This window comes from Anoplophora glabripennis, unplaced genomic scaffold, assembly GCF_000390285.2.
Source record: "Anoplophora glabripennis isolate ALB-LARVAE unplaced genomic scaffold, Agla_2.0 scaffold97, whole genome shotgun sequence".
Taxonomy (NCBI): domain Eukaryota; kingdom Metazoa; phylum Arthropoda; class Insecta; order Coleoptera; family Cerambycidae; genus Anoplophora; species Anoplophora glabripennis.
This window is the reverse complement of record NW_019416215.1, coordinates 144,408-161,054: the sequence shown is the minus strand read 5'-3', so window position 1 is coordinate 161,054 and position 16,647 is coordinate 144,408. Positions and strand designations below refer to the sequence as shown.

General features: G+C 31.5%; 2 protein-coding genes across 6 annotated transcripts in view; one reads left to right on the top strand and one right to left on the bottom strand.

Annotated features, from left to right (window-relative positions):
• LOC108907315 (FK506-binding protein 2) overlaps nucleotides 1–8,819 on the top strand; it is an 84,374-nt gene extending 75,555 nt beyond the window's left edge. Inside the window, exons 2-3 of one of the 2 annotated variants that reach the window (XM_018710940.1) lie at nucleotides 7,102–7,390; nucleotides 8,115–8,819. In XM_018710940.1, coding sequence (XP_018566456.1) covers nucleotides 7,102–7,390; nucleotides 8,115–8,297 — 472 coding nt within the window. In that variant the 3' untranslated portion in view covers nucleotides 8,298–8,819. The remainder of the gene's footprint in view (nucleotides 1–7,101; nucleotides 7,391–8,114) is intronic. The other variant, XM_018710941.1, reaches the window with a different exon arrangement.
• A 4,747-nt stretch (nucleotides 8,820–13,566) lies between these two features.
• Nucleotides 13,567–16,647, bottom strand: part of LOC108907322 (FH1/FH2 domain-containing protein 3) — a 146,907-nt gene continuing 143,826 nt past the window's right edge. For 2 of the 4 annotated variants that reach the window (XM_018710949.1, XM_018710953.2), the window contains one exon: nucleotides 13,567–14,165. In XM_018710949.1, coding sequence (XP_018566465.1) covers nucleotides 14,092–14,165 — 74 coding nt within the window. In that variant the 3' untranslated portion in view covers nucleotides 13,567–14,091. Of the gene's footprint in view, nucleotides 14,166–15,570; nucleotides 15,646–16,647 lie in introns of all 4 variants that reach the window. The other 2 variants (XM_018710950.1, XM_018710951.2) reach the window with 2 other exon arrangements.

Here is a 16,647-nt window from a genome sequence, read left to right as displayed (position 1 = left end):
CTTAATCTTAATCTTCCTTTTGGTTGAATTATTTCTACTTTGACTTTTGCTCTTTCCCAAAGATATGTTACTATGTATAGAATGGTATTGCACCTGTATTAAATATAACCATCATTGTCTAAACACATAAATAAAAATACTGTAGATGTTTTTGTATATACAAAGCACAATTGCGGAAGGTAAATGAATTTGTTGTAGATAAAATGATGTAAAATGATTTTAACATAAATATTAAATTCTTGCAAATCAAATGAAATATGGTTGATATTAGAAAATACAAGCGAAACAACAGGGGTAAAAAAATATAACGGTTTTGAAGTAGACCAAGAAAGGTTTCAATTAATAAACAATAACGTCATATTTAAAGTAAAATTTCTCTTCACTTTCTAGTCTAACTTGCAAAGCCAAAAGTAGTTATTGATATTGGAGGGAACCTATACTACCATCCATAAGAAAGGTGTGGAATCGGAAACAAAATTGTCGCCCCTAGTTACCAAAACCGTAGCAGAAGATGCCGAAAGAGGCCGATACCAGTGGCAGAGCAACCATTTTTAGAAAGAAATGTCTTTCAAATACATCGAAATTTGGATTGTAGTAGGGCAACACGAATACGAATTACCGTACGAAATTACAGATCCAAAACCACTATGACTCGAGTAGATTTGAAATATTGCCAAAATCTGGAGAGATAAAATGTTTAAACTAAGGCGAAAATAGCTGTAAGACCTCTGCGAAGCCATCATGGGACGTGTTCGAGCATCAACTCTGATACCTTACAACTCGACCAGGTGCAGATACCTGGCCAGTACGAATAGTAAATTCTAAATTATTTGTATTTGCATTGTAGCAGATCCTTGTGCAGATCATAAAGCCATTGTCAATCAATTTTTTTATAATATGTTGTAATATTATCGATCTTACATTATCTACAATTCTTTACTAACTGAGCGATGTTTTAAAATTATTATCTACCATATCCAAAATTACATTCCTATGACAGGCATAGCTGTAAATGAAAATACTTTTTACATCGAAGGAAATAAGCGATATTCTAGAGGAAGTATCGTTTACGATACAATGTATCCATTTTTATGTTAAGGTCGATATTAAGTGATAATTTCGTGATAACGATGTATGTACTTACATGTACCATAAAAAAAGAAATATAGATAATTATTTTACTGTTCGAAATAAACAAATGATAACAGTTCAATTATTTTATAGATTTCTAATAATAGTCTATGTAACTAACGGTGGAAGTATCGTGAATGAAAAGGTCTTTCATATAATGCGCGAATAAAAATAATGTTAATATAATATTAATTTCCGGTTTATGCGGTTAAATACAGCGTTTGAAACACAAATGTTCCGCCTGGGAAAGAGAACCAATAAAATATGAGGTCATTAAAAAATGCTTTCAATTATTTATAAGTGACGATGCTGTCAAATGAGAAAGCGGTAAACATAAAATTTTTATAGGGCATTCCATATGAAAATTTTGATTGTTTTGGAGCTGTAACTGTAGGGCAGTAAAATTTTATATACTTCTGTAAATTGAATTTACAATGAGTCACTCACAAATAAATGTACAGGGGTGATCATCATCATTTTATCCATCTACCAGTGTTATCACAATTGTTTTAAACAGATAATTTTAGGATTAGAATGACAGACATGACCAAGACGGATCTGATGGTAAAGGTAGTAATTTCATTTATTATAGCGTTATAAGCAACAATATTCTGATAGTAGAACTGATATCGATGAGGAAAGACCAGTGACCTAATTTTTATCTGTACATATTCCGTGTAAGAAAGGGTAGCGACAGGAAGCACATTTAATCTAAACAACATAACATTTTATTTCATTCATATTTTACATTGTCTTTATCTCTAGAATTATTTTTACATACTGACGCCTTGACATATTGACGTGACGCCTGTGTAAATACATAATTATGTCAGTCGAAAAGGGACCAATCTAATAATTTGTATACTTTTCGTATTTGTAATGGTAATGAATGTTTCTATTTTTAAAAACCTCCCTTATCAGTTGTTAGTTTCCAATATATAAAGCAATTCTATTTTAAGGTAACATAAAAACACTATAAATAGCAACAAATCACTAATATAAATTAAGATTATAGCATGTAAGACCAGGTACCCTGTTATTAGTAATTTTTTTCTTAAAAAAATACCTAGTTGGAAATCTAACCTTCACCTAAAACTTATCACGCTATACCAATATTTGATACTTGTTTGATATCACTTTGTCACGAATATTATTGCTAGTAGATATGTTATTCAACTGTTTATGGGATTATTCATTTTTAACAGTTATGAATAAAAAGTACCCATATCTAATAGTACCAATGACAGTTCATTGACATTTACTCCAATATGTTAAATACTTTGTTAATCTTTTCAATTAGCAATGGATAGACTAGTATTTGTTTAATATATTTAAAATAAATTTCTGCTTTTCTGTTGTATCAATTATATGTTACTTACTTATAGCTTTTTATATATTTAAATGCATATGATAGTGAAATAACTAACTGACCAATATCTATGTATAATGACCACTTATTTTCCTGTGTTTGATAATTTATTCAGAACTGTAATAATTCTCACTCAAGTCACAAAAATTGTATTTGATGAAGTTATATCTATGTATTACTTTTCCACAATTTTTTTTACAAATTGGCATGCATCCAGGAGTCACAGATGATTTTGTACAACAACAAATTTCCGTATTTTAAATCTAACACCTTATTATATATTATATTTAAATAAATTTAGGGGAAAAAAACAGAATTTTAAAGATTTAATGATGCCTATCTCTCGAGTACTAATCTTACACAAAGAGAAATTATGTAACACTTCCAATTGTACACAAGGATCCTCCAAATTGTTTGTAAAATGATGATATGAACAATTTATGCAAATAAATACCCTACATTTGGAGTAAGAATTTTATGCTGTTTGTAAATTAAATTCTGTAAATTATCAAATTGAATTTTGTACAAAATTAGGCAATTATTGCACAAAAATGCATATTTTGTAGTCAAATTATTATGCGATCTTTAAAACAGATTGCAATATTAATAATTTGTGCAAAAAGAATTTGTTGAAGATAGTTACACAATATTTTTCATTCGATTTTTTACGTACAATTTGTTCAATTTTCTTAAAAATGTTTTATTTTTTTGATACACATTCTAGAACGCTTTCTCTAAAACTGAAGTTGGATGGATTTGTATTAAATAAAATAATACTATAATCATCGTTTTTATTACATCACCAACACATTTATAAATAAACACTAAATCTAGCGTGTTTCCGTTTTATTTCATAAAAAAAAAACTTACAAATACATCCATTGTATTCTAACTACGTATTTTTCGAGCTATAAGAAAAATTGAATTTTTCTAAAACTTATCACATTAACTAGAAACTAATTTAGCTATTCAATTGACAAAATTGAAAATAGAGTCGCAAAAGTGCCAGCTATTTATCCATATATGCGGTAATTGGCAAAATTGAAAATATTATTTTCAGTTTTAAAATCTTTACTAATTAACCATAAACCTACTCGTTAACTAACGAATAGCGGATTAATATGTTCTCTGTTATGTCAGTATAATCATAACTTGTCATTTGTATAGAGTGTCCGGAAAGGTCATGTCAAAAATGAAGGGGTATACAAGGGAGCTCAAAATAGTTGTAGTACTTCATATTTTTTTCCTATCGGGCTTCGTTGTGGAGTTATTCGCCTTCAAAAAAGAAGTTTGAAAACAAATTCCCGTTATAATTTCAAAGTCAAGTCGTTGTAGTACTACAACTATTTTGAGCTCATCTGTATACCCCTACATAAAATATATTTTTCAGCACTTACCAATCTTTTACTGTGTATGTTTTACGAGCACATTCTAATAAAACAGTTTTCAACAAACTTCAAAACAGTTTGAATAAAACCTAACCGGATGTAAAAAATGTAAACCGTTAGCGAAATTTCCATACGAAATCGCGAGACAACAACTGAAACCGAGCTGAAAACGTAATGAAGAAACTTTGGTTTTAAGAATTAGGCCATTATGCAGGATATCTCTTAAAAGTTTAATTTTTAGGTGATACGAACCGCGTCGCAGTCGATGGTTTCGCCCTGAAAAAACTTGCAAAATGTATCTCCTGAGAGATCTTCGGGACACCGTAGAAATGTAGGATATAAATGTTTAAATTTGCTGGAGAACTTTAACACTTCCACCGTTATTAAATATTTTACAAACGGGACTATTTCACAGAAGTCGTATCTACATATTCATTAGATACTTTATGTAAAAAATTAATAATAATTAGAAAATAATCTGAATTGAACAATATTTACATTAATTAATAAGTGCGAAATCGTTAAGAAAAAAAGCAGTGCTCTTTTTCTTAGCAATATAAAAAACAAAACTAACCTTCGAATAGCTTTCTATTAAAATCATTTTTTTTAAGTTTGGTATTGCGTTACTGACAAAACAGGTTAACCTCTATTTGGGTAGGTACAAGTTTTTGATATTAAAAATGTTTCGTTTATGTTTATTTATATATTTTTTAATCCGTGTTGTGAAAATTAATTATATATTTATATTAACTTACTAATTACAATTCTCTGCATTTTCTGTTGTAAAATGACATACAATTTATTCTAAAATCCAACAAAATAATTTGCAAAAGTAATATTTTTCGTCAATGTATTATTTCAACAAAGTAGACATAGTAAGAAAACAGCGTAGAAATTTAACTCAAGATACTGACTGACAGCTCTGGCTACCTACTAAAATGTAGAATTACTGAGATTTTATAAGAAATGTCCATTAGTCTTTGTAATGTTGCCATTTGCCATTTGCCAATGTTGTATAAGGAAAAATTTTTTACATTTGTAGACATCTAGCTAGGTAACAATAAAATGGTAATCTGCTTCGATAGAAGCGAATAGATCACGACTTTTTAAATTTTATACCTTTCGCACGAGTTCTCGCTAAAAAATATAACAATTAAACATAAAATTTACCATTTTATTTACACTAGGTACTATTTTTTGTATGGAAGTATTGTGTGTTCAGATTTTTTTATGTTGCAATTAATTATTGCACTGTATTTATCAGTTTTATGTTTAAAAAAAAAATATGCATTTTGAATAATCACATATTATATTTACTATGGTGCCATTTTAATTGTAATGTAGGTAAGTACATCAATAGGTAAATTTAAATATATATCCAAGTTTCTGGATATCTAAATATAAGCTATATTGTTTGTGTCTAAATAAACGTGAAATAGAAATAAATAAAAAATTAACAAAATCGTATTCTTTTTATGATTATTAATACATTTTTACGCCCAAGTAGGTACTTTATAGTGATGACAGTAGATCAAATGCTACTCTTTATTTTTTTCAGTATCGAAGAGAAAAAACGTTTTCATGTAATTTATTTTTATACTTAATAAAACGATATTACTTAAGATACTTTATCTTAACAACTAATTACGAAAATATGCAGTGATATAAAGTTCGTACAGTGCATCATCATATCCTTATGACGAGAAATTTCATAATTTACTATTTAAAGATTATATGTTAAGTTGGAAAAAATTTGTATTTTTAATGGTTTAATGTAGAAATATTTGACTCATTAGGGTAGAAGGAAATGTAAGTTTTATTTCCTTAGATTATTTGCACTTTATTTGTATACACAAAGACAACAAGATTGAACTAGTTTTCTTCTATTTTCTGGATTATTATTAATGATTTTTTGGATCGATTATATTATATGAAATATTTGTTTGTATAAATCCAAATACAGAAATAAATAAATTTTATAACATATATTTAATTAATTAAATAAACGAAAGGTATTTTGTCTTGAAATTTACATTTACAATTCTTCAAGAAAGTGTATTAATAATACCAAAAATGTTGTTGGATCAGGTTAATTTGATGTAAACATAAAATTTAAAAAACAAAGACGTCGGTGAAAGCCAGTTCATAAAAATAAAAAGAAAGTAATCCGGCTCGCGACCTCAAATTATTATTTAAAATCACTTGAAACCTGTTTTTAAATCATTATATTCCACTGTTGTACACATTTTACAGAGCGTCAGTTTAAGAACAATCTGCTATGGTGCAGCAGATTTCAGTTCTGTAAAGAGGTTAATGAAAGTAAGATAAAGCAAAATATTCAGCAGTCATTCACCTAACGCTTACCTGTGTTTCTTTTAGTAACCAAGTGCAAGAAAATAAATGAAGAGCGCATTAAAAATTTGGTTCGTTAAGATGGATAAGCACATTTCATTCTTTTATTCAACATTTTATAAAATAGAAATGCTAAAACTTTAGTTTTTATTCGCTTTGTTTTTTCGGGAGTGACTTCATAGTCTAGCACAATGTTGTGCTCGACTTTCAATATATCTCTCTCTCTAAGGATTTTATTCGATATTATACATATATGTTAGTTCAATGTAACTTATGATTTTACTAAAAGCTTTGAATGTATAAATTGGAAAATGACAGTTTCTGCGTCAATTATATATCGACATAAATAAGTTTACGACTGAGATACCTCCGCCCATAAGTGCACATTGGACAAAGCAAGGGACTGACTGACTAAGTCATAAACGCAAACTTATTTGGTTGCTCTGTACTTACTACTCTCGTCTACTAGTTTAGTTCCCATACTCAAATATTCAGCTTAGCTATTTCCTTAAAGTCAATATTTTGAGTACCTGTTATGACTTGGTTACTCAAAACACTACTAAATGCTCTCTAGTTATACATAGCATTATCCTGTATAATATTTAGATGTGCTTGACGTTTGTTTTTCATTATCGTTTTTTTTCCTATCCTCCTAAGTGGATGCTATAGAGGGCCCTGAAACATTGCGGCCAATACTGATCTTTTGTGTTTCTCACTTCTCAACACGCAAATTTATTATCTCTGCAAAATCCACTGAATCTTAGGTGTACAGAGCCTGGACATTTATCTAGCATTTCAATTGTTTCCTTCTGTCTATAATTAATTTCCCTAGAAATTGACGTGAATATTTCTGTGTTGCAGTTTGGATCGAGATCAGCCCTTCACCTTCCAATTGGGCGTAGGGCAAGTGATCAAGGGATGGGACCAAGGCCTACTTGACATGTGCGTGGGGGAGAAGAGGAAACTCATCATCCCACCCAGCCTGGGTTACGGTGACCGTGGAGCAGGCAATGTGATACCTGGAGGAGCGACTTTACATTTCGACGTTGAGCTGATCAACATCGGAGACTCTGCACCCACCACGAACGTCTTCAAGGAAATCGACGCGGACAAGGACAATCAGTTGAGCCGGGAAGAAGTAAGGGGTTTTGTAAATATTATTTCACATTTAGAACGTCCAGTCGTTTAAAGTGAAATAACCAAAAAGTAACAGTAAGATTGTATGGAACAAACATACTTTATTATATTCACTTCTTGATCCAAAGCCAATCCAAACAATTACTAAGCAGCATTTTAAATTGAATTTTTCCAAAATGACTTTCTGGACCAATACACAGGCCGAAAATGATTAAACTTAAAAAAAATATATGAGCTATGGGTTTCACATTTTAAAAATATTTTGCACTATATCGGATTGTTCATACAAGAGTATTTTGATTTTACCGAATAAGATCTATTTGCTTATCATTCTAATGTAAAGTTTTGGATGTCTGTGTTAGATCAATCATACTTCCTGTACCAGTTTATTTTTATAAAGATTACCAGGCTGTTATAGGTTACACTTAAAACTATATCCTCATAGTTCTGACACTCGCTTGTGTCTTCTTTTTTACATATTGGACAGATGATCACTTCTGTCCATTCTTTTAGCAGTTCTTCCTCTTCCCGAACCCCAATTTTGAAAACTATTCAATTCTGCCTCAGGTACCTTTCTTCGTATATATAATAGACATATTAATTTACTATTATTTAAATGAATGAGGTTTCATTTGATTTAGTTTTTTTTTTGTTCCATGTATTTCTTCTTTATTTTGTATTTGCTTTATTTTGGGCTGGACTGCTGTTTTGCAATTTATTAATTCACTTTGTTCTAGGTCAGCGAGTACCTGAAAAAACAGATGGTGGCCGCAGAAGGTGAATCTCCTAGCGAGGAAGTTAAAAATATGTTAGCAGACCACGATAAGCTGGTCGAAGAGATCTTCCAGCACGAAGACAAAGACAAAAATGGATTCATCTCCCACGACGAATTCTCTGGACCTAAACATGACGAGTTATAAGAATTGACTGATAGTTTTAGGTTAACCGGTCTTTCCAATGAAACTAAAAGTAATTAAAAAGACTCTTAAAATCTTTTTTACAATTTTTTATAGCTAAAGAGAAAATATAACTTTAAGTACTTACCTCTGTTGCATGGGTTGTGAATTATTTTTTGTATTTAACAAACAGTTTTACATATCAGGATGTTATATATAATTTGTTGCCACTTCACAAGGTAGCAACATTTTGAAGCTATGGAAACAAACCTAGGAAACGATGTCTTATTGTTATAAACATTTATTTAACTTATTGCACAGCTCAGATTATTGATATATTTAATTACATGTATCTATGTACATATGCATTCCCATTAGTTAATTTAATTAAATGTAGTTCATATTTAGTTAAGTTCGTTCCCAGAACTTTTTTTATCTTGTTCAATTTTGCTATAGGATATGTTACATTACTTATATATTTTTTTATTTTAAATATCATAGATATATGTTGTTGTATGAGTAAAACAGTTATAATAAAGGTTTTCTAAAAAATTTTTCTACCAATATTTTTTTTTTGCTGAATGACCACCATCTAGCCATCAATGAACATGTCAATACTCTGAAGCCTAATACCCCAGCAACATATTGAATTATTTACACCCCCAATATCTAGTAAACAGTTAGGATCATTCAGCAGCCGAACCACCATACATATACCACATTATACCATAAGTGGGACATATATTTTACTGGTAGGTATATTCAGTGTTGCTCCAGGTACTAATCCGCAGAGTAGTTATTCCTGCAATATCAGTGCAGACAATGTTTCGCCTGGTAGTGACAAAATTCATATTTTCATAGTACCTATGAAATAATGGTTGCTCTCTGCCAGTTTGAACGAGAAGAAGGCCTGGTATTGAATAGCAGCATTCATAGATGTAGCATGTTGTTCATACCTACAGTGTCAGTTTTAAAAAAAAATCATTAATTTCACCGCAATAACAATAATTTAATAAGTGTGACACACATCGTTTTGGTTCTAGTGACTTAACATTGTTCTAGTGACATAACCTCCTCTAATATTATTTGATGTATTAATTTTTTTGTCCTCTTTAATTTAAAGCCCTGTTTTTTAAACCTTAAAATGTTCTAAGCTTTTTGGGTACTCCATTAATAAAAATTTAAAATTAAGTGCTACCAGTCACTACTAAAATTTTTTCTATTGGGAACCAGAAATATGAACCTTAGGTCTGTTTTTATTATCTCCTTCATAAAGAGTTAAAGAGTGGAGGAAGATACAAAGCTTTTTGTCAAACAATCAAATACGCCTTCAACTCAAGACAATCTTATCCACTTAAACTCAAATTTTCAGTTTAATTTAAATTACCGAAATTACGAGACATATTGCAATAAACTGGTATTACACTAGTATTACACACAATGCTGTAAATTAAATTATTTAAAACCGCCCTTTAGAGTCCAATTAATCTTATATTTTTATGTAATTGCTTATTATTTCTGCCACATTGGAAAAACAAGAATTTTATGTAAATAAATAACCCTTACGCTAAAACCATCAATGAATAGGTAGATTTTATAAGTACAGGTTTGCCTTACCATAAGTACCTCATATTGCGGAAAACACCTACTCTGCGGACTAATGCCCAGACCAGCATAGAATTATCTCCACAGTATCTGTAAACAGCTAGGATCAACCGAACCACCAGATATATACCGGTTATCGAGCTTTAGCTCATCAGTGTGCCATAGGTGGCACAACAAACAAATGATCCAGTTATTTTTTGGTGTCTACAGTTTGGCCGTATTGAAGGCCCAGGCAATTGGTAACAGTTCTTTTATCCATGACAAGTTTTTAATGTGTCGACAAGGTCGACTAGAAACAATTCTCTACTTTTTCAGAGTTGGATAGTTGTAGTCAGGAAAAACTAAACTTATTGTTATAGACTTTGACTGATCCTTTTGGCGAATGGAGTTATATTTATGTATTTACCAATTAACTAAAAGAGTAATAAAAAATGCAACAAATAAATATTTACGAACAATACAATTCATTTTGATATAGTTATCAGTAATATTAAAGTAACAAAATCATACTGACTTCTGTCATTAAAGTAGAATCTCGAGTTTGCGAAGAACAATGTATTAGAAAATTTGTATTGGACTCCACATCATGACTATTCATTAACAAGAGTGAGTTTTGAATTTAATTAATTTTATTTAGATGTAGCTACATATTTGAAACTGCTACACATTAAAGAGAGAATACTCCTTGATGAAGACACATGGCGGATAAGTGTTCAACGGTATGGGAAGGGTGTGCTAAATATGCTAAAGATTCCTTAACAAACAAACTTGATATTTACGAAAAACTTATCAGATATCCCGACTATTGAAGCAAAGATAGTATAGAAGAATGGCGCAGCAACAGTGCTTGATAATTTTTGGTTCACACATTAATATTGACCTCTTGAACTCGAATCTAAAGGTGTTTTGTGGCGGTCGGATACCTTTTTACAGAAAATTACAAAACTATGGCAGAGGTATGTGTTAAATATGTACTTTGATGTAAATCTAACCTAAAACCTAACTCTAACTTAGCTTATCCTATTTAATCCAACATAACTTCATTTGATTATCAATTAGTCCGATTCCTGCTGTTCAAAATTGGTATTTAATAACCTTCTTTATATATTAATCTTTGAACTCACGGCATATGAGGAATGCAAGTATAATTTGTTTGAATTTTTTGATGTAGAAAACGAGGTGCATCTGAAATATTAGCAACATATTTCCTCTAGTTATAAACTTGTGTGAAACACAAAGCATTATAATAATAATAACTCTTTATTCATGTAAGCCTGTCACAGGATATGAAACGTCATAAATTATTCTTACATAAGACAAATCAGAGTTAGAAAAAAAGAAATACAGAACTATACATATACAATAAACATAAAAAAACAATTGTCGACAAGGAAAGAACGTAGTTTTTTTTGAATAGCCTAATATTTGTAAGATTTTTAATATGAAGGGGTAATTTATTGAAAATTGTTCCACATAAGTAAAGCGGCCCCTTCTGGTATGTTGTTAGGTTATGATTATTTAAATAAATTAGATTGTTTCCTCGTGTGTTATACGCGTGCTGTTTGAAAAATTCAGGATGGCTTTTAACAAATACGACTGCCTCATATATCAATATACAAGGTAAAGAAAAAATTTAATTTTGTATAAATGATGGTCGACAAGATTGTACCGGATTGAGAGATAAGATTAATCTTATAATTTTCATTTGGCAAACGAAACTTCTGTGAAATTCCGCGCTAGTACTCCAGTAAATTATTAAATATTTTAAATGGGTAAGTATATGCTAATGCAAAATAAATATTTAAAAGATAATGTTTATCCATTATATTTCTCAGATTCCTGATCCCATAAAAGGCAGTATTTAGTTTCTCTACCAGATGATTAATATGAGCCGACCAAATAAGCTTTGACGAGCAATGAAAAATCCTAAGAATGTTGTGTGTTGTACTGAGGGTTGCTTTCGCTGGACAGCAAGAATAAAACGCTCTCTCAACGGTAATAATAAACTATTTTATTGAAAACTAAATTGTGGAGAAAAAGTAATGTTGACGGTTTGAGAGTTTGCTGGAATGTCTGTGGTTGAAGTCGGTCGTAGGTAGCTTGGTAGTCGGTGGCAGAAGTCTCTGGTCCTGGCGCCACTCTGCAGGGGTCGGCTTCCGGAAACCCCACTTGCAACATGTGTACCCACAGTACTTTCTCAATCATTGTATTATTTAATGATACTACTACATTAGGGCATATTCGTCTTTTAGTGTGTCATTTGTAGTTTGAAGCAAGGAGGACAATGAAAAGGAAGACATGTAAGAGTTGCTTCAATTATGCTTCTGATATTTTTATTCATATACAAGATTTTTTGTTTTTACTATGTAACTAAACTATTAATATTTCCAAAGTTTCTCATTCTATGGAAGGAAATACAAATAAACATTCCGAATATAAATTTAGGTTTAGTTAAGTGAAGTTAGGACAGGTTAAGTTAAATCAGATCAGGTTAAGTTGAGTCAGGTCAAGTCAGTTCAGGTAGTGGGCAACCACCACCATATTAGACATTAAGAACGCATTTAACTCTGTAGCGTGGAAAGTGATCAAAACGGAGATGGAGTGATGGCAGATCCCACCATATCTGATGGCTATAATGAAGGATTACCTCCACGATAAATGGAATTGCCAGATGAGGAAAATTACGAGCAGAGTGACACGGGAATCAGTGTTGGAGCTTTCTTTATGGAAAGCTCTATATAACAAAATACCTACTTAGAACGGATTTGAGAGATGGGAATACGCTAATAGCATTCGCGGACGATTTAGTAATAATAAACATCACTAAGGAGGCAGAGAAGATTGAGAGTGAAGCATCGGTGCATCAGCATGATAAAGAAAAATTTGGATGGTGTAAGACAGGAGCTGGCTGTAGAAAAAACAGAAACGATAACTGCGGCGAGGAGACCATTCGCTGGAGATCAAAGATTCTGAGTGCCTAGGAGTTTGGTTAGACAAAGAAGATTTTTCAAACATCTAAAAGAAACTGTGGCAGGTGGAGAAGGTGGTTCATAATCTGGGTAGACTGATGGCAAGGATACAAGGTCCTGGAAGTAAGAAACGGCAATTGATTGCGACTTTGCCTCAGTCAGCGTTGATGTATGGTTCTGAGGTGTGGGGGGTGGCAATCCAATTTCAGAAGTAAGTATAGAAACGCAGTGATAAATATTCAGAGAAAGATATTGCTCACAGGAAATACGACAAGAGAAGTGGGAGAGCAGTGGTAAGGCGAGATGGACGAAGATACTGATACCTGAAATATCCGTTTGTTATGATAGGAAATGAGGGAAGATGTCCTATAGATTAACGCAGTACTTCTCGGGGCATGGTTGCTTTGGGACATATAGGAGGAGCATTGGAAGAATTGTGGGGATACTGAAGACACTCCAGAACATTTTATATTTCAATGCCCTAAATTTTCGCGTTGGAAAGGAAACTAGGTAGAGTGCTACAACCGCAAAACCTAGTTCAGATCATGCTGCGAAATGAATGGGAATTAGCAATTTATGGGAATTTATAAGTAGGTGGATACGGGGGATAATTTTAACGTGCCATACCAAGTACATACTTGTTTTAGTAGTTTTTTTATATTTACCTGTTTTATTTATTTATTTACTTTCTATTGGTTGTGGCTTTTACACTAGGCTACTCTTGTGGAATGAAACTGAAAATAAAAACAGGTACACATATTTTCTTTTAATGCATATTTTATTTAAACAATACTTAATTAATAACGTAAACACAGCAGTAATGAAAATGAAATAAAAAATCTTAAAATACATCGAAAGGCAGGTTGTAAACAGTCACATGAGTCTTATTTAGTTACAGCTACAAGAAAAGAAAATTGAATTGTGATAAAAGAAAATAAAAACTAATTCACTGAATAAAACCAAGACTAGTAGCCATTTTGGGAAAGGCACAATAATTATAAATACAGTTAGACAGCTGTTCCTCATCCCTTACAAATGAAAATAAATAAACCTAATACTAGTATCTACTCAACTTAAAACGTACGCATATAAATAGTAAAAAAAAAAACAACAAGATGAGTGAGCAGCCATAAATTTATCACATAATAGTCAGTATACAATTTTACATCTTTGAGATGTAGAAGTGGTTTAATAAATAACTTAGTTATTGCAGGACACAGCACTGTTTGGCTTTAAATATCGTGTTAATATCCTTTAATATACGCTGACAGATGCTTCTTCTCTTCTTCAGATAGTCCATTTTTAAGTGTTCTGCGAACTGAAAAGAAAATTGAGACGTTACTTCTTATTCCAACACTGACTATGGCAGACTATGAAAGGAAAACAAAACGTGCAGTGCAGATAATAAAAAATATCGACATGCTACCTCAAATTAAGCTTGGAAAACGTGCTAGCTCAGATCTTTAAGTAAAAACATGCCATCTCACACAAAAATAAGTTTGACTAGAAAAAGTTGGCTGCATCGACGTTTTTTTGAAATAACAAATTATAAAAAATAGTGTATACCTTAATATATAAAAATGTTTATTATTACTAAAAATTATTCGATTTTTTTCATACAAGCTTGCTTTGATAAAAAAATTAATAGCGCATTCTTGTCTGATACTACACTACTCTTGATAAACTTTTTTTTTCACAAAATCTGGGATGCACAATTTACTCTGAAAATTATTTTATATACCTAATGCGGACTCTAAGGAGTTTGCAACAAAAAGGATTATATAGTGGACCAGGCTAGGCCCCAAACTCCGGGTCCGAATCGTTCATGCTACCTCAATAAAGACAAATGGTTTCTTAAAGGTACGGTAGTCGCGTGCTTTTGCATAGACTTTGAAATGAAATGCAGGTATGCGACACTTTTATTACCGGTACTTTATGATCTGCTGGGTATCGATGAGACGGGCGCATATGATATGCACATGCACGTTTCCGCGGTTCCCCATGCACACATGTTTATCGCATTCAACTTTATACATTATATTTATATTCTGGTTATTATGTTAACCCTATTAATGAAATTTTATGAATATTCCTTAATTTTTTAAAAATATATTATATAAGTTTATGATAAGTGCACGGTTTCAATCATTCAATGTGCATTTCAACGCCTATGCAGCCAATTTAAATTTCTATTTAAACTTACTTTTGTGTGAGATAGCAAGTACAATTTTTGATAGCATGTTTTCCAAGCTAATATCACGTTTTCTTAGTAACGCGTCGATATATCAAATACAAGCAATCTGCATATGAAAACCTTGTGGATATTTTTCAGTATGTGTATAAATTACTTGCTAGTGTCACATGTAGGAATGTATTTAACCAAAAGTGCAGTGGTGCACATGCATATATTAGAATTAATCTGTCGAAAGTGTAGTTTTATGTAGTGCACTCTACAGCAGCAAGAAAATCCTACAGCCTGAATTTATTTAGTACCATAAATTCTTTTTCTTACTTTAGCTATTATTTAATACACATACACTGATTCAAATTTCAGATAGTATCTCTTTCATTATCATAGTCACGTACAATAATGTCAAAAGAAATTGTAAAACTATCAGGTGAATCTTAACACAGACCCAAAATAAAAATTATGCATGCACAAATTCAAACCATGCTCAATGGAGAAGCTATTTTCACTCAGGATATAGAACACATCCACATACCCTTTGTATAAATATGAATCTATGGAGAATCTCTGCTACCAAATGGATTGTTTTCCCTTGTTCGTGAACGTTTCACTATATACAACATAAACAACAAATAAATCTCAATATTGTTTAAACTACAATTACGAAATAAAATTCTCTAATCAACATATAAATCATATCAGTCACACACAAATTAGCACAATTTCTGGAAACTGCAATATGTTACACAGTGTACCTCAAAAGACCAGGGCGGATCAGTTTTGAGGTGGATGTGAGAGTAGGCAAGCAAGTTTTCTCTGGATTACTTTCAGTATAACTCACATAATAAAAGTGTAGATCCCTAGATCTGGGCGAGGTCCGGAACATTTTCAAAATTGCAAAAATGTTTAAAAAATTAAAAAAACTACTTTTTATCTGAGTTTTTTTACTTATATCCTGGAGTCTATGCATTTTGGAAGAATATTGAAGAGGAAAAAAATGTTTTAGAATTGAATTTTGCACAAATAATAAACTTTGTTTATAACAAGATATGTGCAAATTAGACAGTTGGCATTACGACATTCGAATTCCTTGGCTCGCAAGACATCGGGTTAAAAAAAGATCGAAATTGGTTCATTAGAAGCCGAGATAATGCAATTTTTTTCGTACCTTCGCATTTTGAACCTCCGAATTCAGTCTCGGAGCGAAAGCCCCCTCTCCCACTTTTCGTGTTTTGAGTCACTTTTCGCGCGTGCGAGCGACAGCATTTTCGATGATTTATCTATGTTGCCGATAACTTATGGATATGAAAATTTTTTTCAGCTTAGAACTCGGAAAAACGAAGCCACTGGATCAAAGGTTATTGCTAAATTGTTTATAAATTAACGGTAAATGCCGATAAACTTTGATCGCTTACATCTCGAGAACCAATAAACGGAATTTAACTTTAAAAAAAAGAAGCGTCTTTCCCAGTACTTTCAAGTTATAATTTTTGAAAAAAACTAAATTCAAATTGATAAATGTAATTTAATTGTTTAAAAATAAAAAAAAGAGTGTCAAATTTAACAATTTACTGTGGTCGTCCTAATCAACCGATTTCAATTTTTCAAAAAC